Below are 23,824 nucleotides of genomic sequence, written 5' to 3'. Positions count from 1 at the left end.
TTTTATTGTTATGCTTTATTTACCATTTTGGTTTGTAGTTGCACACTGTTCTGTTATTTCTATCATCAGTCTTGGCCATACTTTGCCATAGTCATTCCAAAAATATCATAGGTAAGATTGCCCAACTGGCAGATGAACAAAGTAAATAGATGCAGTTAAAAGCCAAGAAAACAACTCCTTCTAATGCACTCCAAAACCAAAGTGCAATAAAAATTAAGAGTAACTCACTCTACTATGTAATGCAATATGTTTTTGAAAAATCAGGAAACAATATTCGCATCGAGTGATTTGATGGCATTATTCCACAGTCCACAAAGACCATGACCATGACCATGACCAATGGGTGATGCTCATGCCAACAATCAACATCCATCCTCCTATTTGCTCAGCGCTGACCCTAAGAACAAAGGCAATCACCCACTTGCCAACGAAATATGCCACCGTGAAATTGTTGCGACAACGATTCTAATTAGTGCCCATTCCATTCTTCAATTGTTATTCCTATTTGTTGATCCAAAGGAAGACATTAGTCAATTATTCAACTTGATCATTCTTTCTTTTACATGACATAATATTCCTTTAGAATTATACTTATATATAGAAAGAGTAATAAAAGTCAATGAATGATTTACACCTAAAAGGAAAATCAGTGTAACAAAAGTAAAAAAAAAAAAAAAGAAGAAGAAGGAGATTTTATGTAAGATTAAAAAACAGAAGAATATTAGATATAATAAGGAGAAACCTCAAGAAAATTTGTGTAATTTATTTCAAATAATAAGTATTTTCAGTGGGACCTGATCGGGTGGAGAATACCCGACCCATGAGTGTACCTGTACCTGGTAATGGGGTCAAAGAAAGTATCTTAAAAGAATTTTCTTAATTAATTAATAAATAAATGATTAACGTGTTTAGTATTTAATATAATTAATTGACTTAAATTGGTCTCGCCGTATGTCTGGGTGTGTGCTTCGTTTCTGGGATTTTGCTCTGTTTCTTCTGTCTCTGTGGCTGTGTGTGCTTAGCTTTGCCTTTTTTTTCTTCTTTTTCTGCATAAATAAAAAACAGAAGCAGAAGCAACAGCAGCAGCGGAAGAAGAACAAGAAGCAAAATTCAGAATCGCCTATTCACTATCCATTTGGGGGTTAGGTTAAGGTTAGTTTACTTAGCTCGCTCGAATCGAAAAAAAAAAGAAAGGAAGAGAATAAGCGTTGATACACCGCGGAATCTCACAGCATCACACTATCTACAGGGTTTGTGGTTGTAGGTGCACACACCTCTCTCTCTTTTCTTCCACTGTCTCTTTTTCCTTCTAGATTGATTGCTTCTACTACTAATAAAGAGTTTTTGTTTCTAGCATAGCATCGAATAAATTATTATTATTATTATGGAGGACGGGAGTAGGGTTCCGGCGGGGGATGACCCGTCTTACTGGCTGGATGCGTGTGAGGACATATCGTGTGATGATTTCATTGATTTTGATGTCTCTTCCATCGTCGTCTCTGACCAGCCTGACAACCCTTCCAATCAGGACTTCTTCGGTGGCATTGATAAGATTTTGGACAGCATCAAGAACGGTGCTGGTCTCCCTCTCAATCATGCTGCTGCTGAACCACCCAGTAATGTCACTGCAGCAGCATCAGGAGGAGCAGAAGTGTGCTTGCCTTCCAATGCCACTCCGGAGGATTCTTTTGACCATTCTGGTGGCGCTGCTCTGAGTAACGGCTCCAGTAAGCAGTCTAATGGGAACGAAACGGGAGTTTTGGTTGATTATTCTCAGGAAAGGGGGACACCCACTCTGAATGGAGGCCTTGATTTTGATGGTGAAGAAAGGTGCAGCAAAAGGGCTCGGCTTGGTGGCTACAATAATGATCGGCCTTATCATGGTAGAGGGAATTATCAAGGCAAGGAGAGGGAGAGGTGTTTTAGTAATAACAGGAAGAGGCCGCGGGGGGGTAGGGATGAAATTGATAGGAGGGATAAGGATGGTGGTGGAAGGAAAAGAGAACATTGTGGTGCTGTTGGCAGGAGGGATGTTAGAGATAGGGATTGGAGGGATAGAGAAACTAGGGGTTACTGGGAGAGGGATAAGTCTGGTTCCACTGATATGGTCTTTCGCACGGGTGCTTGGGAACCTGATTGTAATCGAGAAGACAAAATGGCGATTGACATGAAACTGGAGAAAAATGGAAACCTTGATAAGAAGTCCGAGGAGGCTAAGGAGAGGGTTCCTGAGGAAAAAGCTAGACAGTATCAGTTGGATGTTCTTGAGCAGGCAAAGAGGAAAAATACTATAGCTTTTCTTGAAACTGGAGCAGGGAAAACCTTAATTGCTGTTCTTCTCATTAAAAGTATACAGGAGAGTTTGCATAAGCAAAATAAGAAAATGCTTGCAGTATTTTTAGTTCCAAAAGTTCCACTTGTTTACCAGGTAATACAGTTTTTTACAATTTATTTATTTATTTTTAAATGCTTTTGCTTGGAGACGATATGAGATTTAAGTAATGCAACGCAATTGGTGCACTGTCCATTCACTGTTGTGGAAGTTCTTGCAGTTCTAATTCCTTGTATAATTACAGTAAGCTGTAGTAATTCTAGTTCTTTGTCTAATTACAGCAAGCCGAAGTAATTCGTGAGCGGACTGGTTATCAAGTAGGCCACTATTGTGGAGAAATGGGGCAGGATTTTTGGGATGCTCGAAGGTGGCAGCGTGAATTTGACACCAAACATGTATGTTTTGAAATTTCTATTGAAGATATGCTGGCCTGTGCCTGCTGTCACTTTGTGTTTTAGTCTATTGATGTGGTATGCTTTTATATATGGTTATTCTGTACAGTATAGCATTTTCTGAATTCAGATTCTCTTTTCTTCTTCATGTTTGTCCATATTTTCCTCACGTATAGAGTTGGCTACTGGTTAAGTGTAACTTTTGTTTCTATTATTATTGAAATAAGTTGTTCATTTATGGCCAATGCACATGTGTTCTTCATATTAAAGGAAAGTCTTGCTTGGATATCAAAATAGCACTTACAGACTTTTTTGTAGTAATTGGGTCATAGCTAATTGTGTAGATTTTTGGTAGCCTGCAATAGCGCATGTATGGGAAAAATTGTACACATTTGTTCAGGTTTAGAAAATAGAAGTTAGAACCTATGGTCTTAATTGGAGTTGCATGGACTCATCTAAGATGGATCATGGAAATGAAATGCTTTTTTAGTTTCCTTGGATATAATAATTCAGATTTCAAAATGTGGGGGGATGGTGAGTATACTTTTTGATGATATCATCATCATCATCATAGGGAATGATCATACTGGGATTCAACATTTGAAGGAGCATATATTTGGCCACTTTGAAACAAAAGACTTACTTCAATTGAAATACTTTCTAGGAATTAAGTTTGGTTAGTCAAAGTCTTGAATTGCCATATCGCAAGCAAATATCAGAGATTGGTGGGAAAGCTGAACTTTTTTATTGCAACAAGATCAGATATCTCTTTTTCTGTTGGTGTGGTGAACCAGTTCCTTAATTCACCTCATATTGACCATTGGAATGCAGTTGTTAGAATTTTGAGGTTTATCAAAGGATCGCCTTGGGAAGATTACTGTATGAGAACCGGGGACATAAAGATATTGTTTCTTATTTTGATGCAGACTGGACTAGATCTCCTTGTGACAGGAGGTACACCTCAGCATATTGTGTTCTCTCTGGGGGGAACCTCATTTCATGGAAAAGCAAGGAACAAAATATGCAGGAGGAAGTACTAAAGCTGAATACTGAACTATGACTCGTTACATGTGAACTCATATTATTGAAACAACTTATAGAAGAGTTAATTTTGTGATATTGAAAGTTTGAAACTATGAAGTTAATTTGTGAAAATCAGGCAGCTCTTCACGTTGCATCTAACCCAATCTTCCATGAATGAACCAAAAGTATAGAAATTGACTGCCACTTAATCTGTGTGAAGATTGTTTTTTTGAGAAAATTAGCACATCCTTTGTCAACTCAAATGATCTATTAGTTGATTTGTTACCAAAGCTCTTTGGAGACCAAAAGTATCTTATATCTGTAGCCAGTAGAATGCTTTTGATATCTACACTCCAGTTCAAGGAGGTGTTGGAATTATAAGTAACTTAAATTACTAATCTCACTTCCCAATTAGATTTGGTTCAGTGTATCTTGGGAAATTGAGATAGTTTAATCACCCTTTTTATAAACTTTGCTCTGTATTAACTATCTCTGTTTATATATAATTTAATTGAGTATGTATTCAGCACTCAAAAATATTCACTCAAGATCAGTCTTCTCTTATTTTTATCAATTGTATTGTATTATCTATGATCTATGTGAATACTCTGATGCCACTTGGGTTTGGCACCTTCACTGTCTCCATGATACAACTTATTCTAAAACCTAGAAATTTGTAATTATTGGCTATTTTTTTGAAGCTCTTGTACTTTTCTTTTGTATGTGATTGTGAATTTAAAGTTGTATTGGTATTTGTTTCTGCAATTTTTATTCTCATTATTTGTTTTTCCACAAATTCATAAGTTCCCCCTCTTGCCCTATTCATATTGCTACTGTTCTTCCTTGGTCATTTCCAATTACTCAATTGATTTTTCTTGCTGTAGGTTTTAGTCATGACTGCTCAAATTCTTTTGAACATTTTGAGGCATAGCATAATAAAAATGGAAGCAATCAATCTCTTGATTCTGGATGAGTGCCACCATGCTGTGAAAAAACACCCATATTCACTGGTGATGTCTGAGTTCTACCATACAACACCCAAAGAGAACAGGCCATCTGTATTTGGAATGACTGCTTCTCCTGTTAACTTGAAGGGTAGTTATTAACTGAACTTGGGATCCTGTGCTTTCTTACTAATTTTTTCAAGCTATGATTTGTGTTGAAATTACGGGATTTTAAAGAGGTATTGCAATGAATTCATGTGTTCGATGTGTTCATATAGCCTACATTACTAACCCTTTATATAAATCATAATCCTTACTAATTAACGAAACAAATCAGGAAATGGTAAGGAAATTTGGTAACTAATTCTAAGAGATGAGGAGGAAATAGGGAAACTAAGAACAATCTAAAGATATAACAAGATAATTGCCTATATTCTAACAAATTGCTTGGAGTTTGAAACACTTGTTCAACATTTTTTTTATTACATGCGATATTTTCATTGTATTCTTTTCAAGTCAAAGTTGCTTATGCTTATGGGATATTCAGGTGTCTCCAGCCAAGTAGATTGTGCAATAAAAATTCGTAATCTTGAAAGTAAGCTAGATTCTATAGTTTGCACCATTAAAGATCGTAAGGAGCTGGAGAAACATGTACCGATGCCCTCTGAAGTTGTGGTGGAGTATGATAAAGCTGCCAGTTTATGTTATCTACACGAGCAGATAAAGCAGATGGAGGTTGAAGTTGAAGAAGCTGCAAAATGTAGTTCAAGAAGAAGCAAATGGCAGTTTATGGGAGCTAGAGATGCTGGAGCTAAGGAAGAGCTGCGCCAAGTATATGGTGTTTCTGAAAGAACAGAAAGCGATGGAGCTGCAAACCTAATTCAGAAGTTGAGAGCTGTTAATTATGCACTTGGTGAACTGGGACAATGGTGTGCATATAAGGTACATACTATTTCTTGGAGAATGAGAAATCTTGAGTTTCTTAGCCATCTTTATAAATTCTCCTTCTTTTGACAGGTTGCACAATCCTTTTTAGCAGCTTTGCAAAATGATGAAAGGGCCAACTACCAGCTTGATGTCAAGTTTCAGGAAACTTATCTGAGTAAAGTTGTTTCACTTCTGAAATGCCAACTGTCGGAGGGTGCAGTTTCTGACAAAAATGCTGGTATTGATGACTCAGAGAATGGTGCAGTTCAAAGTGGCTCTGAACATGAAGAGATGGAAGAAGGAGAGCTTCCAGACAGTCATGGTGAGCCTGGTTGTAGAATTGAAACTTTGTAATGGCTTGAATTTCACGTGTTGAGTAGTTCATAGTTTAAATTTGTAAATTATCCTAATAACCTGTATTTGTTATTCTTTAATTTGGTAACTTCTTAAGAGTATATAAGAAATTAGACTACTAAGAATTTTAACAAAATATTTTACTTGTGAAAGAGCATTCATAATTCACCATATATCTAATTTATGCATTGCTTTGTAAAGATATTTAAATTTAAATATTAAATTACCAATGATTGAGATGGAATGTAGTTTGATCTTTTATTTAAGCTGACACATTTTTGTTTAGTTGTCTCTGGCGGGGAGCATGTGGATGTTATTATAGGAGCTGCTGTGGCTGATGGCAAGGTGACCCCCAAGGTGCAGGCACTAATCAAAATACTTCTCAAGTATCAGCATACAGAAGATTTCCGTGCAATCATCTTTGTTGAACGTGTTGTGTCTGCATTAGTTCTGCCCAAGGTTATATTGACACATTACTTTTATAGTTCGTTTTGGTTGATTCAGTTGCATAATCAAGATCCTATGGCTCATTGTGTGTCAATAATGGCAGGTCTTTGCAGAGCTTCCATCACTTAGTTTTGTGAAGTGTGCAAGTTTGATTGGTCACAATAACAGTCAGGAAATGCGGACCTACCAAATGCAGGATACAATTGCCAAATTCCGTGATGGGCGGGTAAGATTTATACCTTGCTGGCGTGGCTCAGCTATCAGTTTCAGAGGGGTAGAAATATATTCTCTCAATCTCACTGATGTACACATTTGTAGGTCACATTGTTGGTTGCCACTAGTGTTGCTGAAGAAGGACTTGATATCCGTCAATGCAATGTCGTTATTCGCTTTGACCTTGCAAAGACTGTTCTGGCATACATACAATCCAGGGGACGTGCTAGAAAGCCTGGATCTGATTACATCCTGATGGTTGAGAGGTATATGACTGTGTTAACTGTTGTCAGTTTCTTTTCTGTTGTTATTCAAGTTTATTTTTCTAGAGATTTAGTAAGCCTAAGAAATGGAATCTCTTTGGCAGTGAATTTATTATGTTTGTCCTCTGGGTTTCTCCTTCCTTTCATGACCTGTTGTTATCTTACTTCTGGTTTTCGTATACTTAAGTCATGGCCTGCTTTAATGACATTAGCTCTGTCATTATTAATTGAGTGATGAAAGGTTCACATTTCCCCCTTCAACACTGCAAATAAGAAAATATTTTTATTCTTTCTTGGGTGCTTTTTAAAATTATTATTATTATTGTTCATCCTCCAACAATTGAACTTAAACAAATCTTCATTTTAGTCCTTGAAATTGTTAAGTGTCAGTGCCGTAAGTCCCTGACTTCACAAAACGCTCACTTTAATCATCAACTTTGCAGAATGTCATTTACTTTGGTCATTTATTTATTTATTTTGCAAAACAACAATAATGAAGTAGATAATGGACTAAAATTAATGACTTTTTGCAAAGTCAAGGAATAAGTGAAGATTCTATTTAGTTAGGGACTAAAGTCACAGATACTTACTATTGCAGGGATTAGAATGAGGGTTTACTCATTGATTTTCTTCCTTTTTTTGGTTGATTTTTATTTTTGTTCGTTGGTTTATGTGGATTCTTCCTTTCTCTTTGTGATTCGTTCTCTGTCTCAAATAATTCTTCTTTCATAATTAATTATTATCATTGATACTCTTATTGTCATTTTTTTTACGTTTGACGTGGGAGGTCCATAATGTGGTGTGGGGAAGGGGAAGGTAGGCTAAGGTTGAGGCAAAGTGACCTCAGTAGGATTTGAACATGATATCAAGTAGTCTCCTAAGAAACTTGTTGCCACTTGAGCTAAGGCTCTTGGGCTATTGGATTTACTATACAACATACTTATTTTTTATTTAGTGTCAGTGTGATTAATTGCAAAATTTGTTTTATATTTTTCAATCAATAATGAATTAAGCTGTGGAACTTTCTGCTTTTCCTTCTCTGATAAGCTTACTGAAAAACTGATGTTGTGAATTTTTGTTGGATCTGGCATTAATCAGCATTATGTTCCTAATTTTACCTAACATACATGGTGTTTTATATTTTAGTGGATGCTGAAAAACTGAACTCTTTCCACCCTCTCCCCTCCTTGTGATTGGTCTTGTATATAGGGACAATTTATCACATGAAGCATTCCTAAGGAATGCCAGGAACAGTGAGGAAACTTTGCGCAAAGAAGCAATAGAGAGAACAGACCTTAGTCATCTGAAGGACACTTCAAGGTTGATCTCTGTTGACACCCGGCCTGGAACAGTTTACCAGGTGAAGTCAACTGGGGCAGTTGTGAGCCTAAATTCTGCTGTAGGTCTTATCCACTTCTACTGCTCTCAGCTACCTAGTGACAGGTGATGCATTTTGGCTTGAGATTGGTGGTTGCTTTGCCAGCCTTCTTTTAAGCTTCAAATTATGACTTGGATGTTTTCTATCCTTTGTCCAGATATTCAATTCTTCGCCCTGAATTTATTATGGAGAGGCACGAAAAACCTGGAGGTCCCACAGAATATTCTTGCAAGCTTCAACTACCATGTAATGCACCCTTTGAAAATCTTGAGGGTCCAATATGCAGTTCTATGCGTCTGGCACAACAGGCACGCCATCATTTATTATGAATTTGATTTCTGCTTGTCTTTATCAAGAACAGTTGTTTAATTTTGTTTTTGCAGGCTGTTTGTCTGGCTGCTTGCAAGAAACTGCATGAGATGGGTGCATTCACTGACATGCTATTGCCTGATAAAGGAAGTGGGGGAGAAAAAGAAAAGGATGAACAAACTGATGAAGGAGATCCACTTCCAGGGACTGCTAGACATAGGGAGTTCTACCCTGAAGGTGTGGCTGACATACTGAAGGTTGGTTCTTTCTGCAAGTTATGTGATCTAAGCCATCTTTTTGTGAGGGTTTTGTTATATAGTTGACCAGTACACCATTATCATTATTCATTTGTAAAGAAAGCTTGTGTATAATACCTTTAATCAAATGCAATGATCTTGTAGGCTTTGAAGATGTTTATTAATGAAACAAAGAAGATAAATGATGAACAAGTGCAATCTAAATACTTCTGATTTAGGAAAAGAACAGGGGTATTTCTATAGAAATGAAAATTCACCGAATCTGTATCTGTGCTACAAAAACATGCTTTTTTAGTCTTCAGTGACAGGAATGGTTTTGTTCTTACCTTTCTTTTTTGCCATGCGAATTTGAGTTTGCTGACTTGTCCTCATCATTGCTTAATATATCTGGACTTTCAGGGAGAATGGATCTTATCTGGAAAAGATGCTTGCAACAACTCCAAATTGCTTCATCTTTATATGTATGCTGTGAAGTGTGAAAATCTAGGCCATTCAAAGGATCCGTTCTTGACTCAAGTTTCAAATTTTGCAGTACTTTTTGGCAATGAGCTGGATGCAGAGGTAGTAATACCTATTTGTGCTACTGCTTCTAGTTCATTTAGTGTTATAATCTCATTTGCTCCCTCTGATTGTATTCATTTTATAGGTGTTATCGATGTCAATGGATCTATTTATCGCTCGAACTGTGACTACAAAGTCATCTCTTGTCTTTAGGGGGTTGATAAGTATCACTGAGAGTCAGGTTGACAGATTAATCATTGTCTATACTTGTTTTAAATGTTCATATATTTTAAAAAATATAGTTTCTGGTACCTAGGTAAAGCCTAATTTTTTATGACATGCAGCTGGCATCCCTGAAAAGCTTTCATGTAAGATTAATGAGCATTGTCTTGGATGTGGATGTTGAACCATCTACCACTCCTTGGGATCCTGCAAAGGCATATTTGTTTGTCCCAATGGTTGGCGATAAGTCTGTAGATCCTACGAACCAAATTGACTGGCATCTGGTTGAGACAATAATTGGAGCTGATGCATGGAAGAATCCCCTCCAGAAAGCTCGACCAGATGTTTACCTTGGTACTAATGAGAGAACATTAGGTGGAGACAGAAGGGAATATGGATTTGGGAAATTGCGTCATGGCATGGCTTTTGGGCAAAAATCACATCCTACCTATGGAATCAGAGGAGCTGTGGCCCAATTTGATGTGGTGAAAGCTTCAGGATTGGTTCCTAACAGAGATGCCATGCAAACACAAAAGCACATCAATATGACTACCAATGGAAAATTAATGATGGCGGATACCTGTACTAATGCAGAGGATCTGATTGGGAAAATTGTAACTGCTGCTCATTCAGGGAAGAGGTTTTATGTTGATTCAATACGCTATGACATGTCAGCAGAGAACTCTTTCCCTAGGAAAGAAGGTTATCTTGGTCCTCTGGAGTACAGTTCATATGCTGATTACTACAAGCAAAAGTATGATGCACATTCTCTTTTAAGATTAGTATAGCCTCCTAGTTTTTTCCCATTTGTTTTGAAGGATTTCTTTCCCCATCCAGCCAAGCCTTCCGTATCCACTTTTCTGTACTCTTTTGTTTCCATGTGTCTTGAAATTCTTACCAATAACTTGTTAGCCACGTTGCACCACTAATGTTGTGCAGGAAGAACAGGGGGCTAATCTTAATCTGTGAAGGAATCTTCTGTTGTCACCTCTAAATAGCAAGGACTTTGTTGAAAGTGACAATAACTTCTTGTTCCTTCCAGATTAGAGAAGCTTTTTGTCTCTTCTTGCACAACTGCCGGTGCACATGGCTACTGGTTCTTTTTTATTGCTTTGGTGTAGGTATGGGGTTGATTTGATTTACAGGCAGCAACCTCTTATAAGAGGGCGTGGTGTATCATACTGCAAGAATCTTCTGTCCCCTCGATTTGAGCACAGTGAAGGTTTGTTGTCATGATTCCTATCCTGGAATAATTGTGCTTTGCAAATTTGTAGATTCTTGTTTAATGGGAAATGTCATGTCATTGTAGCTCATGAAGGTGAATCCGAAGAGACACATGACAAAACTTATTATGTTTTTCTTCCTCCTGAGCTATGCCTTGTACACCCATTGCCTGGATCACTTGTCCGTGGTGCCCAGAGGTTGCCTTCAATAATGAGGAGGGTTGAAAGTATGCTACTTGCAGTTCAACTTAAGAATATGATAAATTATCCTGTCCAGGCTTCAAAGGTATCTTCTCTGCTCCAGGTATTTAGCTTTTAGATATAGTTTCTGCAGTTAACCCATGCCTTCTATGTGAACAGATCTTGGAAGCCTTGACTGCCGCCTCTTGCCAGGAGACATTCTGCTATGAAAGGGCAGAGCTTCTTGGAGATGCTTACCTGAAATGGGTTGTTAGTCGATTTCTTTTCCTAAAATATCCACAGAAACATGAAGGTCAACTTACTAGGATGAGACAACAAATGGTCAGTAACATGGTATTATATCAGTATGCATTAAGTAAAGGGCTTCAATCATATATTCAAGCAGATCGTTTTGCTCCATCCAGATGGGCAGCTCCTGGGGTGCTGCCTGTCTTTGATGAGGATACCAAGGATGGGGAGTCATCTTTGTTTGACCAGGAGCGATCCATTTCCAAGATCGAGAGGATGGATTGTCACACGGATGGATATGAGGATGAGATGGAAGATGGTGAGCTTGAGAGTGATTCAAGTTCTTACAGAGTTCTATCCAGTAAGACACTTGCAGATGTTGTGGAAGCACTAATTGGGGTATATTATGTAGAAGGTGGTAAGAATGCTGCCAACCACCTTATGAAATGGATGGGCATTCAAATAGAGTTTGATCCTGATACAATGGATTGTACAAGAAAGCCATTTAATGTTCCAGATAGCATACTTAGGAGTGTTGATTTTGATGCTTTAGAAGGTGCTTTAAATATGAAGTTTAAAGACAGGGGACTGCTGGTAGAATCCATAACTCATGCCTCCAGGCCATCTTCAGGAGTATCCTGTTATCAGCGGTTGGAGTTTGTTGGTGATGCTGTCTTGGATCATCTTATTACCAGGCACTTGTTTTTCACTTACACAAATCTGCCACCGGGACGTCTGACTGACCTTCGGGCTGCTGCTGTAAACAATGAAAATTTTGCGCGTGTTGCAGTTAAACACAACCTTCATGTGCATCTCCGGCATGGATCCAGTGCCCTAGAAAAACAGGTCTTGTTTCTTTCTGATAACTTTTTACTATTACTTGGAGATGAATCATAGGAACTATCCTAATATCCTAATTTTTAACCAATTTGATTTTTTGGGGTCATCCTGATATTGTGCTTTTGGTTGTCTGTAGATTAAAGAATTTGTTAAGGAAGTTCAAGATGAATTGTCAAAGCCAGGTTTTAATTCCTTTGGTCTGGGAGACTGCAAAGCCCCCAAGGTCCTTGGTGACATTCTTGAATCTATTGCAGGTGCCATTTTTCTTGACAGTGGGAGGGATACTACTGTTGTTTGGAAGGTTAGTGTCTAGCTTTTAAGCATAGACCATTTCCTATATTCTTTTACAAAATGGAGGGAAAAAAGAGAAACTGATGGAGAATATTCTCGGTCTCAATTTTGCCAGGTTTTTCAGCCTCTTTTGCATCCTATGGTTACCCCTGAGACTCTGCCAATGCATCCTGTGCGTGAGCTGCAAGAGCGGTGCCAGCAGCAAGCTGAAGGCTTAGAGTATAAAGCAAGTCGTATTGGCAATTTGGCCACTGTTGAAGTATTCATTGATGGGGTGCAAGTAGGGGCTGCTCAAAATCCACAGAAAAAAATGGCGCAGAAATTAGCTGCAAGAAATGCCCTTGCTGCTTTGAAAGAGAAGGAGGTGGGAAAAACTCAGGAAAAGAATGATGACAATGGGAAGAAGAATGGAAACCAAACATTTACTAGGCAAACATTAAATGATATCTGTTTACGAAGAAATTGGCCTATGCCATTTTACAGGTATGAAATTATGAAGTTACACCTATATAGTATTGCAAATGGATGGTCACTTGAGCTAAACTTTACTACTTGTTATTTATTTTTATACTGAAACTTGTAGGTGTGTGAATGAGGGTGGTCCAGCACATGCAAAGAGGTTTACATTTGCAGTGCGTGTCAATACTACTGATAAAGGATGGACAGATGAATGTGTTGGAGAGCCAATGCCAAGTGTCAAGAAGGCCAAAGACTCAGCTGCTGTTCTTCTCTTAGAACTACTGAACAAATTATACTCGTGAAAGATGGAGTGATTGTCATGCACATTCTATATTGCCAAAGTATTTAAACCATTCCTGTGCATCAGGTAATGAACCCAGCATTATCAACTCGTTCAAACCATGTCTCAGTCAATGGTTGAATAAACAAGAAACGAGATGTTACAATTTACAAAAATATTAAATATGGATCCAATTATGTGATTCCGCTGAGAAAATCATAAGAGATATAACTTCACTTTTTACCTACTGGCATAGGAACCTGAGACCTTAATTTAATGTTTACGAACACTCACCATGGCCAGTATTTGTGACGGGGGATAGTGGTACATAAAAGTCGCGGACCAGAATTTCAGAGGCCAGCATAAGGTGTCTTGTTGACGCTGCTATTGGAGGTTAGAGTATTCTATTTTGTAGTTTGTATGTATTCTAGAAACAGCTCATGCAAATTATTGAATCACACTACAATCTTCGTTATAACCTTTTCAGAATCATCCGTGTTGCCAACATACTTTGTTAGAAAAAAATAAAATGATAGAAACAAAAAAAATGCAGGACAGATCACGTAAGATATGTGACAGCAAGGGCGCTACAGCAACAGGCAACAATAATTTTGAAGGAAAAAAAAAGGACAGTGAATAACAAACAATCAACCAAACAAAAAGTAAAATTAAATTCAGAAGATGAGTTTAGAGTAGCGTGATTGTGTGCAGTGAAGGAAGAACACCAATGCTCCAAAATGTTTTTTTTTTAAGGGCAGTAGTATTTTTAAAGAGAGATAGCTTTATCTGTACGTGTTACTTGTGAGCAGCAAGCTAAATGTATATAAGCAAACAAGCCACAACGTGCAGCAACAAATACGTAACGTGCAGCAAGCCAGCGACGTTAAAAAATAAAAACGGAACAATAAAACTAGCTAACGTGCCGAGCCTTATAACGTTTGAGTAGAAACTGACCCAGTAAAAATAAAACCTTCCTATAAAGATAGGGAAAGATGTGGAAAACACAAAAGATAGCGGGAAGTTTTTTAGTTTCACGAAAAACTAATTCTGAAATTATATATATATTTTTAAAAACAACTGATTAAAAAAATTAACTTGTAAATTTTAAATTATAAAATAAATATTTACTATCATACTTCACTTAGTCGGTGCTAGTGTGTTTGCACTTTCACTTTAGAATTTTAGACGTTGACACAAGGATGAAGGTTAGAGTACGAGTTAATATTGATGAAAACACGTTGCCAAATATAGTTAAAACACTTCAATTTCGATGACTATAGTTGATATTAAGCATTACATTAAGCACGGTTAATAAACCAATTATGTGGTATATTATCCGACTAAATACAAAAGGGATGAAGTATAGATACGGTTGATTAAAGTATATTAAAGTAATATTGTAGATTGTGGCTTATTCTGATGGAGATGGTAGAATAGCATTTTTGTCTATCGCCTCAAGGTGTGCAGAATATACTCTGCGTAGAGATCCCTGCACCAAATCCAAATCAAAATCAGAGGTAAGGTATTAAAGTAGCTCAAAAGTGAGTTTACTTACATTGAGTACTGGATGGCATCAATAGCAACGCTTGCAGGTAAAAAATCATTAACTGCCACTTCCTTGTGCTCATTCTTTTTGTCTTAGAATGAATTATGTCAAGAAACAGCGCTAGCTCTAGCTCAAATAATGAAGTAGTAAATATATTTAATATATAAAACTAAGAAGAAGGATACAGTCTTCAAAGAAGCGTCGGATCTCGGAGATGCGATGAGGTGCAAGTTCTCTATAGTCAGTAAAGTGCTTATATTCTGGGTCATCAGCACACACTGCAATGATTTTATCATCTTTCTCTCCCTGTGTTGAGCCAAATGTCAATACCACATTATATTTGTATTTGTTATTGTGGAAATGGTTGGTTTCATTGGCTAAGAAAGCAATAAATTAATTCAGTACCCCGTCAATCATGGGCATCAGTCCAATGGCCCTTGCTCGCAGGAAACATCCAGGAAGAACTGGCTCCTATCATAACAATGTAGAAAAAATTCTTAATTAAATAGTCATTGTCTATTCAACAATTTAAAACATTCTACATTTACACAATTTTACACATGTCTATAGAATATTATAAACAGGATTTAATGCTTCTTGTAAAATATATGAATTTGAAAATGGTACTAATTTACCTGCATGAGAACCAAAACATCAATTGGATCATTGTCTTCACACAGTGTGCGAGGGATAAAACCATAGTTATGTGGATAAACAACTGATGAATACAAAACCCGATCAACCTGTGAATTATTCAGAAATCGTAAGCATAAAGATAGATGGGTATAGGAAAAAAATCATCTGGAAAATCTGTTTCAAGCTACAGCAGTAAGGGCTTCCATTACAGTAATCAGGCAATTGGTTTGTACCTTAATCAATCCAGTCTTCTTGTCAAGTTCATACTTGACCTTGCTTCCTTTAGTGATCTCCACAACCTGCAGCCATTGAACAAGCAGAAACACCCTTTTACTAGAAAACTAAATGCAAATCAAGAATGGAATTATATAGGTGTGGTGTCATCATGCAATTGCTATATGACGATCGAGAAGTTAAGTTATTGGAGACTGAAGTTACAAAAAAATTCAGTAACACCTAGTACAGTATTGCACTAGTGGAATGGCTGCTTGCAGAACAGACACTCTGTAAAATAAATGCTGAAAATAATATATAGCTTCATCTTTAACGTATTAATAGTAATAGATGGCACAATGAGCCAACAAGTATTCTTACAAAACAAAAGATGAAAACTTACACAATTGAAAATCTGGGGAGCCTCAGGTCCTGCATATGAAAATTAAGTAGTTTTGTAATATGATTTAAATCTTAACTATACTATATGAACAAGCAATAATATCAGCAAAGTTACCAATTTCTAGATCATGCCAAGGATGAGCAGCTACTGATCTCCTTGACAATGATGAAAGAATCCTTTCATTCAAACGGGGAACTGGACGATTTTCTCCAGCTTCTTCACCATTGTCACTCATCTTTAAAAATATGGCATAGAAATAGAAAAAAGCAAATATGGAATGAAAAAATGATGCCAAACTTGATGCATGAAAAAACACCAAATATGCTACGAAGTAAAGAAGTGGCTAATATGCAATGCAGATCATAATAAGCTTTGAAACAAACAAAATACGTACGTACCTTGACCGAGAGTAAATAATATTAATGATAGAAAGAGTAAAGGGTTGATAAGAGAGATTCGAGCAAGTGCTACAATTTATTTATTTAATGTAGAGAGTTTAAGGGAAGAGAGACTTGGTCAAATTCATAAGAGCATAGTCCTCGGGTCTTTTCAGGAAACATGTTAGCGTAACCACTCCACATGTTTTGTGGAAATTTCAAAGTTCGTTATCTGTTTTTCTTTGTGGTATTAACCTCTAGACATTCCGAAAAGCAAGTTAAGCAAATTAAAGTTTGAGGTTTTTATTAGAACTTCTTGTTCCCGGTATATTCTTTTCTAATTTGGTATCCTCTTTTAGTTTTGGTTACATATTGTAAAAATGATATATTCCTTGGTTAATTAACTTCTAGAGCAACGTAAAGAGTATGGTCAAATTCACACGTACTAGTAAAGTTTCGCTTATTTATTAGATTAAAACAACAGATAATAAATAAAAGAGGGATTTGAGTTGGCAATGGTATTGAAAGAAAAATACAATTAAAGAATATTTATAATTAAAATAAGAATGGGCTGGAATTCAAGGATTAAAATGCTCTAGCCCAAGTATAATCTTCTCTTTATTTTTCCAGGTTGATCAAAGACACACTTTCCCTTTTTTTGGTTCCAAGTTAACATTCTCTTTTTCTATTTTAAAAATAATGAATGAAAAACAATTAAATAAACAGAAAAATATAAAAATGATATATGCTATGCTTTTTAAGTAACATTTTAAAATGAAATTATTTAATTAAACCATTTAATCATCCAATAAATCAGAGCTGCAGTGCCCATCTTGTATATGCAATAAATTAAACATTCACAATTTTCGCGAAGATTTTCATCAACTATATATATACCCATAAAAAAACCTCTGTATTGAAAATGATTCCCACACATTAACAATAGCAGTTGATTAAATTTATTAAGAAGTAGCTACCAAATACACTTGCTTTGTACCTTAGTGAAGTATGTCAGAACCAGAATATTGGATGCATTCCCCAATGTACAGTGGCTGGGGACTTATAGTGCACACATACAATTGTGGTTGTTTATCATCTTTTGAAGGGACTGACAAACTAAACTGACTGGGACATAAAGATTCAAGGGACACTCATAGAATCAGGAGACATTGATATCATCTGAAGAAGGCTTGAATTTGAGAATGTCTCCTCCAGTGCAGGTCCTTTCATAATTCCTCCATCAAGACTTTCTTTAGTCATGTGTACTAACTCCCTCACAACATCTATCATTCCTAGCCTTCCATCTACCCCAAATAACAGGCACCTTGTAGCTAGATCTGCAATTATTTGCATTTGCTCTTGGCGGTAATGTGGTTGTTCATCATAGCAAAGAAATGGGTCCAAAATTTCTTCAAATTTTCCAGCCCTTACATGCTGTAAAGCCAAAGTTGGTGAATCCAACTGATTTGAGCCTGAGATAATCTCAAGAAGCAACACACCCATATCGTAAACATCATTTTTGCAGATGTCAAATGCTTCATAGTTCTTGTGTAAGTGAGAACCATAGTAAAAATTGGAGTTGATCAGACCAAATCCTGCAATCTTGACAGAATAGTCATCATCTAGGAAGATGCAGGCAGATTTAAGGTTATGGTGAAGTATGGGAGGATTGTTCTCGTAGTGTAAGAATGCAAGAACACTAGCTGTTTCTGCAGCAATAGTCAATCTCCTATACCAATCTAAACGAAGTTGTTGTCCTTTGCTTTGATGTAAATGTTCCTCCAAGGTACCATTGGAAGGATACTCATAAACTACTAGAGTGTTGCCAGATTCAATACAGCATCCAAGAATGCGAGCCATGTTTCTATGCACAATAGAAGATAGAACCTCGATTTGTGACAGGACTTGTATCAAGTCATTCTTCTGGCACTGTAACTTGTCGACAGCTATGTGAGATTCATCCCCTAAAACTCCAGCGAAAATTGTCCCATTATTGTCATGCATTAGTTTCTGACCCTCTTCAAAACCTTTAGTGGCTTCCTCTAGCTCATGGAAGCTGAATAATCGAGTTTTACAAGCTTTGGGGATTGTAATGTTTTGATAGTAAGCCTGCTCTGTGTAAAACATCCCTGGTTTTGTTGGCCTTTTAAGAAGATAAAATAGTGCAACCAGGGAAGCAACAATGAGAACTGGGCCAATGATTCCTGTCAAAATGGATATGTTGGTGATGGTTTTGAGTTAAGGATGCCATTAGATTAACACAATAAATGTAAGTAACTAAGTATAACTGAACATGACCACCATATTATATAGATGAAGGAAAATGATGAAGAAATGAAAATAAATCTGGTAGTCATGAATCCTTATTGTGACTTTTGCATAACTTGTGAATGTGTCCTTCAGGTTGGTGACGTTGTAATTTGTGATTTGGCGCACTCAAGACTTCAGGAAAATAAAATTACTAGAATTTTACAATGCTCTACTACTTACCGGCGATCATAACAAATTTCCTCTGATCATGCCTTTTGATGTAGCAGTCACTTCCATATGCTTCCTTTCCATCCTTTATGCAGGCTGCCAGGAATACAACAACCAGAAGAAAATGTCAAACGTGAATGGAGAACGTTAAAAAGTCACACGGTTTATAAGCTCAGGACCCAGAAATTCATTTATATGCTTATTCATATTATCTTAATAGACATGTGAGAAACCATAAGACTGTTATTTTTAGTTCTACAACCTGCTTGCTGGTGTCCAGAAAGAAATGGTTTTCTATGAGAAAAAAGGCCAGCCAATCTAGTGATGATAATGTACAAAAATGAGAAGCAGAAGCTCGAATTTTTCAAGAAAAATATTTGAGCAAGGGGTTTAGGTTGCACAAAGAATTACTATATCAGAGTGTTACTCACATGCATCACATTTTCTTTCAAAAAATATAAACAACATAATTGTAAATATAAGATGTCAACAAAACAAATACTTCTTTTTATATGATGAAAAGTACTGACCCTGCAAACATCCAGTTCCATTAGCAAAACCATCACCAACATATCCATTTTGGCAGACACATCTGACGCCTCCTTGAACTGCTGTAGAATTGGCAATGTTAGCATTCGTAGCACAAACTTCAGAAGAGGAGTTCCTGGGAAGTGCCCATTCCAACTTGACGCCTCGTTTTCCCCAAGTGGAGCCTCTCAGAACAGCCCAACTAGAAACCCCTCTGCATCCAAACTGAGAAAACACCGAAAAGCCATCTCCAACATGCCATATGGTATGGTCAGAGAGTGGATAGCAGCAGGCAAGGGAGCCTCCACCCTTTCCATCACAACCAGGCAAGTCAATGGTTTCACAATCTGCTTTGCACAGAGAAGAATCCTCACAGTCATAGAGCCCAATAACATTATCAACCGACAAGCCAAAGTAGTCCTTCCCTGCAAAATTTCTGCCAAAAGAGTTCAAGTCATAGTACTGTCTACAGGATGATGAGCCTGGAAAGTCGACCAGCACACCATCTGGGAAGAATTCCAAGACTGTGTAGCTCACTGGGCCAATTCTGAGTAAAAGGGCAGAGGAATTTGAGCACGAGAGATGGAAGGCGCTGGAAATTGAGTCACATGAAGTGTTGACATGGAAAGGAAAGGGAACATGGAGGTCCCCGCATGTTACATTATTGCAGGAGTTTGGAAGGAAAGGGGATTGATGGTGTTGGAGGGAACAAGAAAAAGGGAAGCACAGAAGAAGAAGAAGAAAAGAGAGGAGGACAATGATAGGTGACATTGTATTGTATCTAAGGAAGAAGAGGGAGTGAGTCAAGTGAAGAAGTAATAAATAGACCAAAATGGAGTAGTATATAACCATAGTTGTGATTTGTCAGGGAGGCATAGAAGTTGGAGACGATTATTGGTCTGAGGAATGGGGTACATTTCGTATGGGAGGCTGTGCTGAGCGAGCGTGGCCAAGCTTGTTGAATTGCACAATTACGTCCCATAACTTGCATGGGAATCCAGATTTCCACCTCTAACTCAGAGGATACATACTTCATTTTAAATACTCGGAAGTAAAAAGTTTCTATAAAAAAAATTGTTAACATCCCACCTTTATCATAATTTCCATTGAAAGTTTACTACTAAAACTTTATCCAATATTCATAAGATACCAATTTAGAAAAGTTAGAAATTAAAACACTAAATATAAACATATTTCTAAGCTGAAATTGGAATAATAATTTACCGTCCGTGTGAAAGATAGTTTAAGGATTAGGGAATGTCAGATCTGTGAACAATGTATGGAATTTGGATGCGTAGCTTAGAAAAAGAAAAAGAGAAAGTAATTAATGTTAGGGACCTATGCCCAGTCTGTCGCCGGTAGAAGCGCACGATGCCAGGACTCAGGAGCCAGGTAAAGCCCAAATAACCCCCAACGTCTTTGGGACCACTTCATTTATCTTTTACTTTTTTTAATTAAAAAGTTTGTTTAACTATTTTTTTAATAATTTCTAATATTTTTTAGACGTTATTTAAAATAATACATTTTTTAAAACATTAATTTTTTATTTTTTATTATCTTTATCTTTTCTATTTAAAGTAAAATTTTATTATTTTTATCCTTTATATGATTTTATATTTTATAGTTACTTGAACAAATAATTTTAACACACTTATGATTTAATAAAATAAATTACTAGTTTTAACTATCAGTTTACTTTTATCTAATTTTTTCACGTAATTTTGTCAAAGAGAATCCTAACAAAACCTAATCAAGTAGTGTTCCATACCATGTTATTGTTATTGGCCTAGGCAGTACGTAAACAAATGAACACAAAAAGTGTTGTCAACCAGAACCAGGACTGCTGTTCAGGTCAGCCATTGTATTTAACCGCATTCTAATTTGGCCACATACAATAAGTATTAGCGAATTAAATCAGCATATCTAATTGCCAACCCTGTAATTATGTTTGTACCTCTAATTGTCAACATATAATTATGTTCTTTTGTTTTTTCCACCCTTGTGACCAGCACAATTCTTTTATATAGAGCCAAAAGAGTAGTGATTAGGGTTCACCTTTATGAGTTAGGTGAGAAGCAAGCGATTTCTTTCTTTTAGATGTGTAAGTTGAAAATGCTCCATTCTATGGCAGTATATTCACCTCAACAAAGTACAAATTATTATATATAATCATATATAATAAAATATTATTTTATAAGATTTATATAATCTTTTGCTGCCAATAAAATAGAGCATTTTTTTATTTTAATTCTTTAAAAAAATTATCTTTTAAACATTTAAAATTCTTTTTTTTGTCATTACCATAAATTAAAGCATTAATTGATGATGAATAATGACAATAATAACATAGTTGTGAAATTCGGTTTGACTAGACCAATCGGGACCCGATGACCTAACTAGATCAATTTTACTATTGGATCGGTCATGCAATTGACTTAGGATGGCTTGGTCAATTAGGTATCGGATCCCGATTGGATTGGTCCGACCTGACCGGTTTTACAAAAAAAATAAAAATAGACCACCTTTACGACATTGTTTTGATATCTCATTATCATTAATTGTTATTTTAGATTTTGAAGTATATATGAACTTTTCTTACTCAAATAATATTAGTTACATACTTAGATACAATAGGTACATATATAATTTTGAACTTTTAATGTATATCGGATCATACCATACCAATTACTAATCTACCGGTTGAACCATTAACTCATTGACCCATTACCTCTCCATCGGGTCCATTGAATCCAATGGAGACGTTGGATGATAATTGATGTGCAGAAGTAGATTATGTAATTAAAACATATAAGAAGTAGCAATGTCCTCCCATTTTTATTGTTTCTTTTTGTGTGAATCATTATAAATTCGACATTCTATGAGTTTTATGCAGTAGGTGCCTTAAAATGCTAATTCATATTGTCTTAATGGTTTTATTTTGCAATCTACAGGCAAAGAATAGGAAGTGAAGTTGAAGCCTGATGATTTGCGCTCAGCGCGCAGAGCTCGCTTAGCAAGATTTGGCGCTTAGCGGGAGGATGTCTGCCCAGTGCGAAGAAGTAGCTTAGCGAACTTGCAGTCTGGCGAAAGGGCGCTTAGCGCGCATGGCTCGTTTAGCGCCCAACCATTTATTCGCGCTTAGTGTACTTGCGCGCTCGGTGTGCAATCGTGGGAAATCAAACTCAGGAGGGTTTTTTAAGCAGAAGGCAAGGGAAGAAAAACAGGTTGTTCAGAAATAAGAAGAAAAACCCTAGAACTTGAGCTAGAGGAAGATAATCATTGAGAGCCCACTCTTTTTCCCACTTCACTTCCATTCCCTTTCTTTTAACCTCTTACACACTTTTGTATAGTTGAGCTCTCCATGACCATGGAGGGCTAAACACTCCATTGTTGGGGAGCTTCCACCAAACTCTCTTGATGTAAAAACTCTTACTATCTATTTGATATTATTGCTAGTTTCATTGTTTCTTCCTATGTTTATTTTCATGTATGTGGTTTGATCATCCATTTATATGTTATGTTAGGGTTTAAGCATTGGAAAATATGGTTAATCCTTAGAACTTGGAAGAACATCTAAAATACTTCATTTCTAGGGATAGTGCGAAGTAATTTAGCCGAGGTGTACATCTTTATTAGTCATGTTCACTTAGTTTAGTTCTTGAGGGATTAATAATGAAACTAGGAGAATAAGACTCTCTCGCGTGAGGAATCATAGTTAGAGTAATTTCGTAGGTGTAGGTGACAACTAGAATAATATAAAATAGAGAAAAATCATCATAATTACATCAAGAGAGGTTCTGGTAGGGAGCCCCCGACATAATCAATCCCACATTTGTTCTTCGTCATCAAGCTCAATGTGTTTGTTTCCTTTTCTTAATTTTAGTATAGAATTGCACCATCATTTAATTTACAACCAAAATTATCTACTTAGTATTTTTCCAATTCGTTTATTAATTACATACAAATTGAATATGCACTATTAGAGTGCATATAAAATCCCGGTAGAAACGATACTCGGTCTTACAATTTTAAATTATTATTTAAACGAATTGGTAGGTTAACATTAGACCACAAAGACTCGCATGCCATGAGGCAAGGTTGAATTTCGGCTCACAACTAATTGAATCCAATGGATAACCTAGGATTCCAATTCGGTTAGGATGATGATTTGGTGATTACAAATTCGTTTTTCTTTCGTTAGATTAATATTAATTTTATTGATTCATACACGGAATAGATTATTAATGAAAATAAAACTCAATATAACTAACATAATTATAGTATTAACGCAAGCGGTAAGATCAATTTTCAGAAAATTTCCTATTTTCTGCCGTGTCTTCTTTCGAAGATCCTATTAAAAAAAATTGGCATATGCCGCTTAAAGCGACATGATCAATTTAGTAATTCGTCTTGTTAAAAAAAATGTAAATTTTTCATATTTAATTTTAAATACATTGAATACAAAGCACCAGTGTTTTCGCTAATTTGAGCAGTAAAGAGACTTTAAGTTCTCATTAAAGACTGAAAACATGTGTTTTTGTTAAAATGTAAAGAATAAA

At 36.4% G+C, this 23,824-nt stretch overlaps 3 protein-coding genes across 3 annotated transcripts; 1 reads left to right on the top strand and 2 right to left on the bottom strand.

Moving 5' to 3' along the window:
- Window positions 1-940: 940 nt before the first annotated feature.
- On the top strand, window positions 941-13,559 carry LOC100811631 (endoribonuclease Dicer homolog 1). The gene is made up of 21 exons (XM_006604859.3): window positions 941-1,264; window positions 1,355-2,428; window positions 2,614-2,727; window positions 4,632-4,842; window positions 5,239-5,633; window positions 5,709-5,940; window positions 6,259-6,431; window positions 6,523-6,645; window positions 6,738-6,898; window positions 8,105-8,338; window positions 8,431-8,581; window positions 8,657-8,839; window positions 9,239-9,400; window positions 9,486-9,581; window positions 9,685-10,316; window positions 10,684-10,784; window positions 10,872-11,071; window positions 11,146-12,060; window positions 12,191-12,355; window positions 12,461-12,828; window positions 12,929-13,559. The coding sequence occupies exons 2-21, from the start codon at window positions 1,385-1,387 to the stop codon at window positions 13,104-13,106; spliced, it is 5,838 nt and encodes a 1,945-aa protein (XP_006604922.1). The 5' UTR covers window positions 941-1,264; window positions 1,355-1,384; the 3' UTR covers window positions 13,107-13,559.
- A 32-nt stretch (window positions 13,560-13,591) lies between these two features.
- On the bottom strand, window positions 13,592-16,767 carry LOC100811094 (soluble inorganic pyrophosphatase 1). Its single transcript, XM_041012785.1, has 8 exons — window positions 15,997-16,767; window positions 15,883-15,911; window positions 15,500-15,565; window positions 15,266-15,373; window positions 15,036-15,101; window positions 14,816-14,936; window positions 14,640-14,721; window positions 13,592-14,573 (listed from the first exon to the last, which is right to left on the bottom strand). Exons 1-8 carry the CDS (start codon window positions 16,115-16,117, stop codon window positions 14,531-14,533), a joined length of 636 nt encoding a protein of 211 aa, XP_040868719.1. The 5' UTR covers window positions 16,118-16,767; the 3' UTR covers window positions 13,592-14,530.
- Window positions 16,768-17,195: 428 nt separating this feature from the next.
- LOC100810557 (probably inactive receptor-like protein kinase At2g46850) lies at window positions 17,196-20,812 on the bottom strand. The gene is made up of 3 exons (XM_003553755.5): window positions 19,268-20,812; window positions 18,750-18,833; window positions 17,196-18,463 (listed from the first exon to the last, which is right to left on the bottom strand). Exons 1-3 carry the CDS (start codon window positions 20,115-20,117, stop codon window positions 17,400-17,402), a joined length of 1,998 nt encoding a protein of 665 aa, XP_003553803.2. The 5' UTR covers window positions 20,118-20,812; the 3' UTR covers window positions 17,196-17,399.
- Window positions 20,813-23,824: the final 3,012 nt, after the last annotated feature.

This window comes from Glycine max, chromosome 19 (genome assembly GCF_000004515.6).
Source record: "Glycine max cultivar Williams 82 chromosome 19, Glycine_max_v4.0, whole genome shotgun sequence".
Lineage (NCBI taxonomy): Eukaryota > Viridiplantae > Streptophyta > Magnoliopsida > Fabales > Fabaceae > Glycine > Glycine max.
The sequence above is the reverse complement of the archived record's forward strand: the minus strand, read 5'-3'. Positions and strand labels throughout refer to the sequence as shown.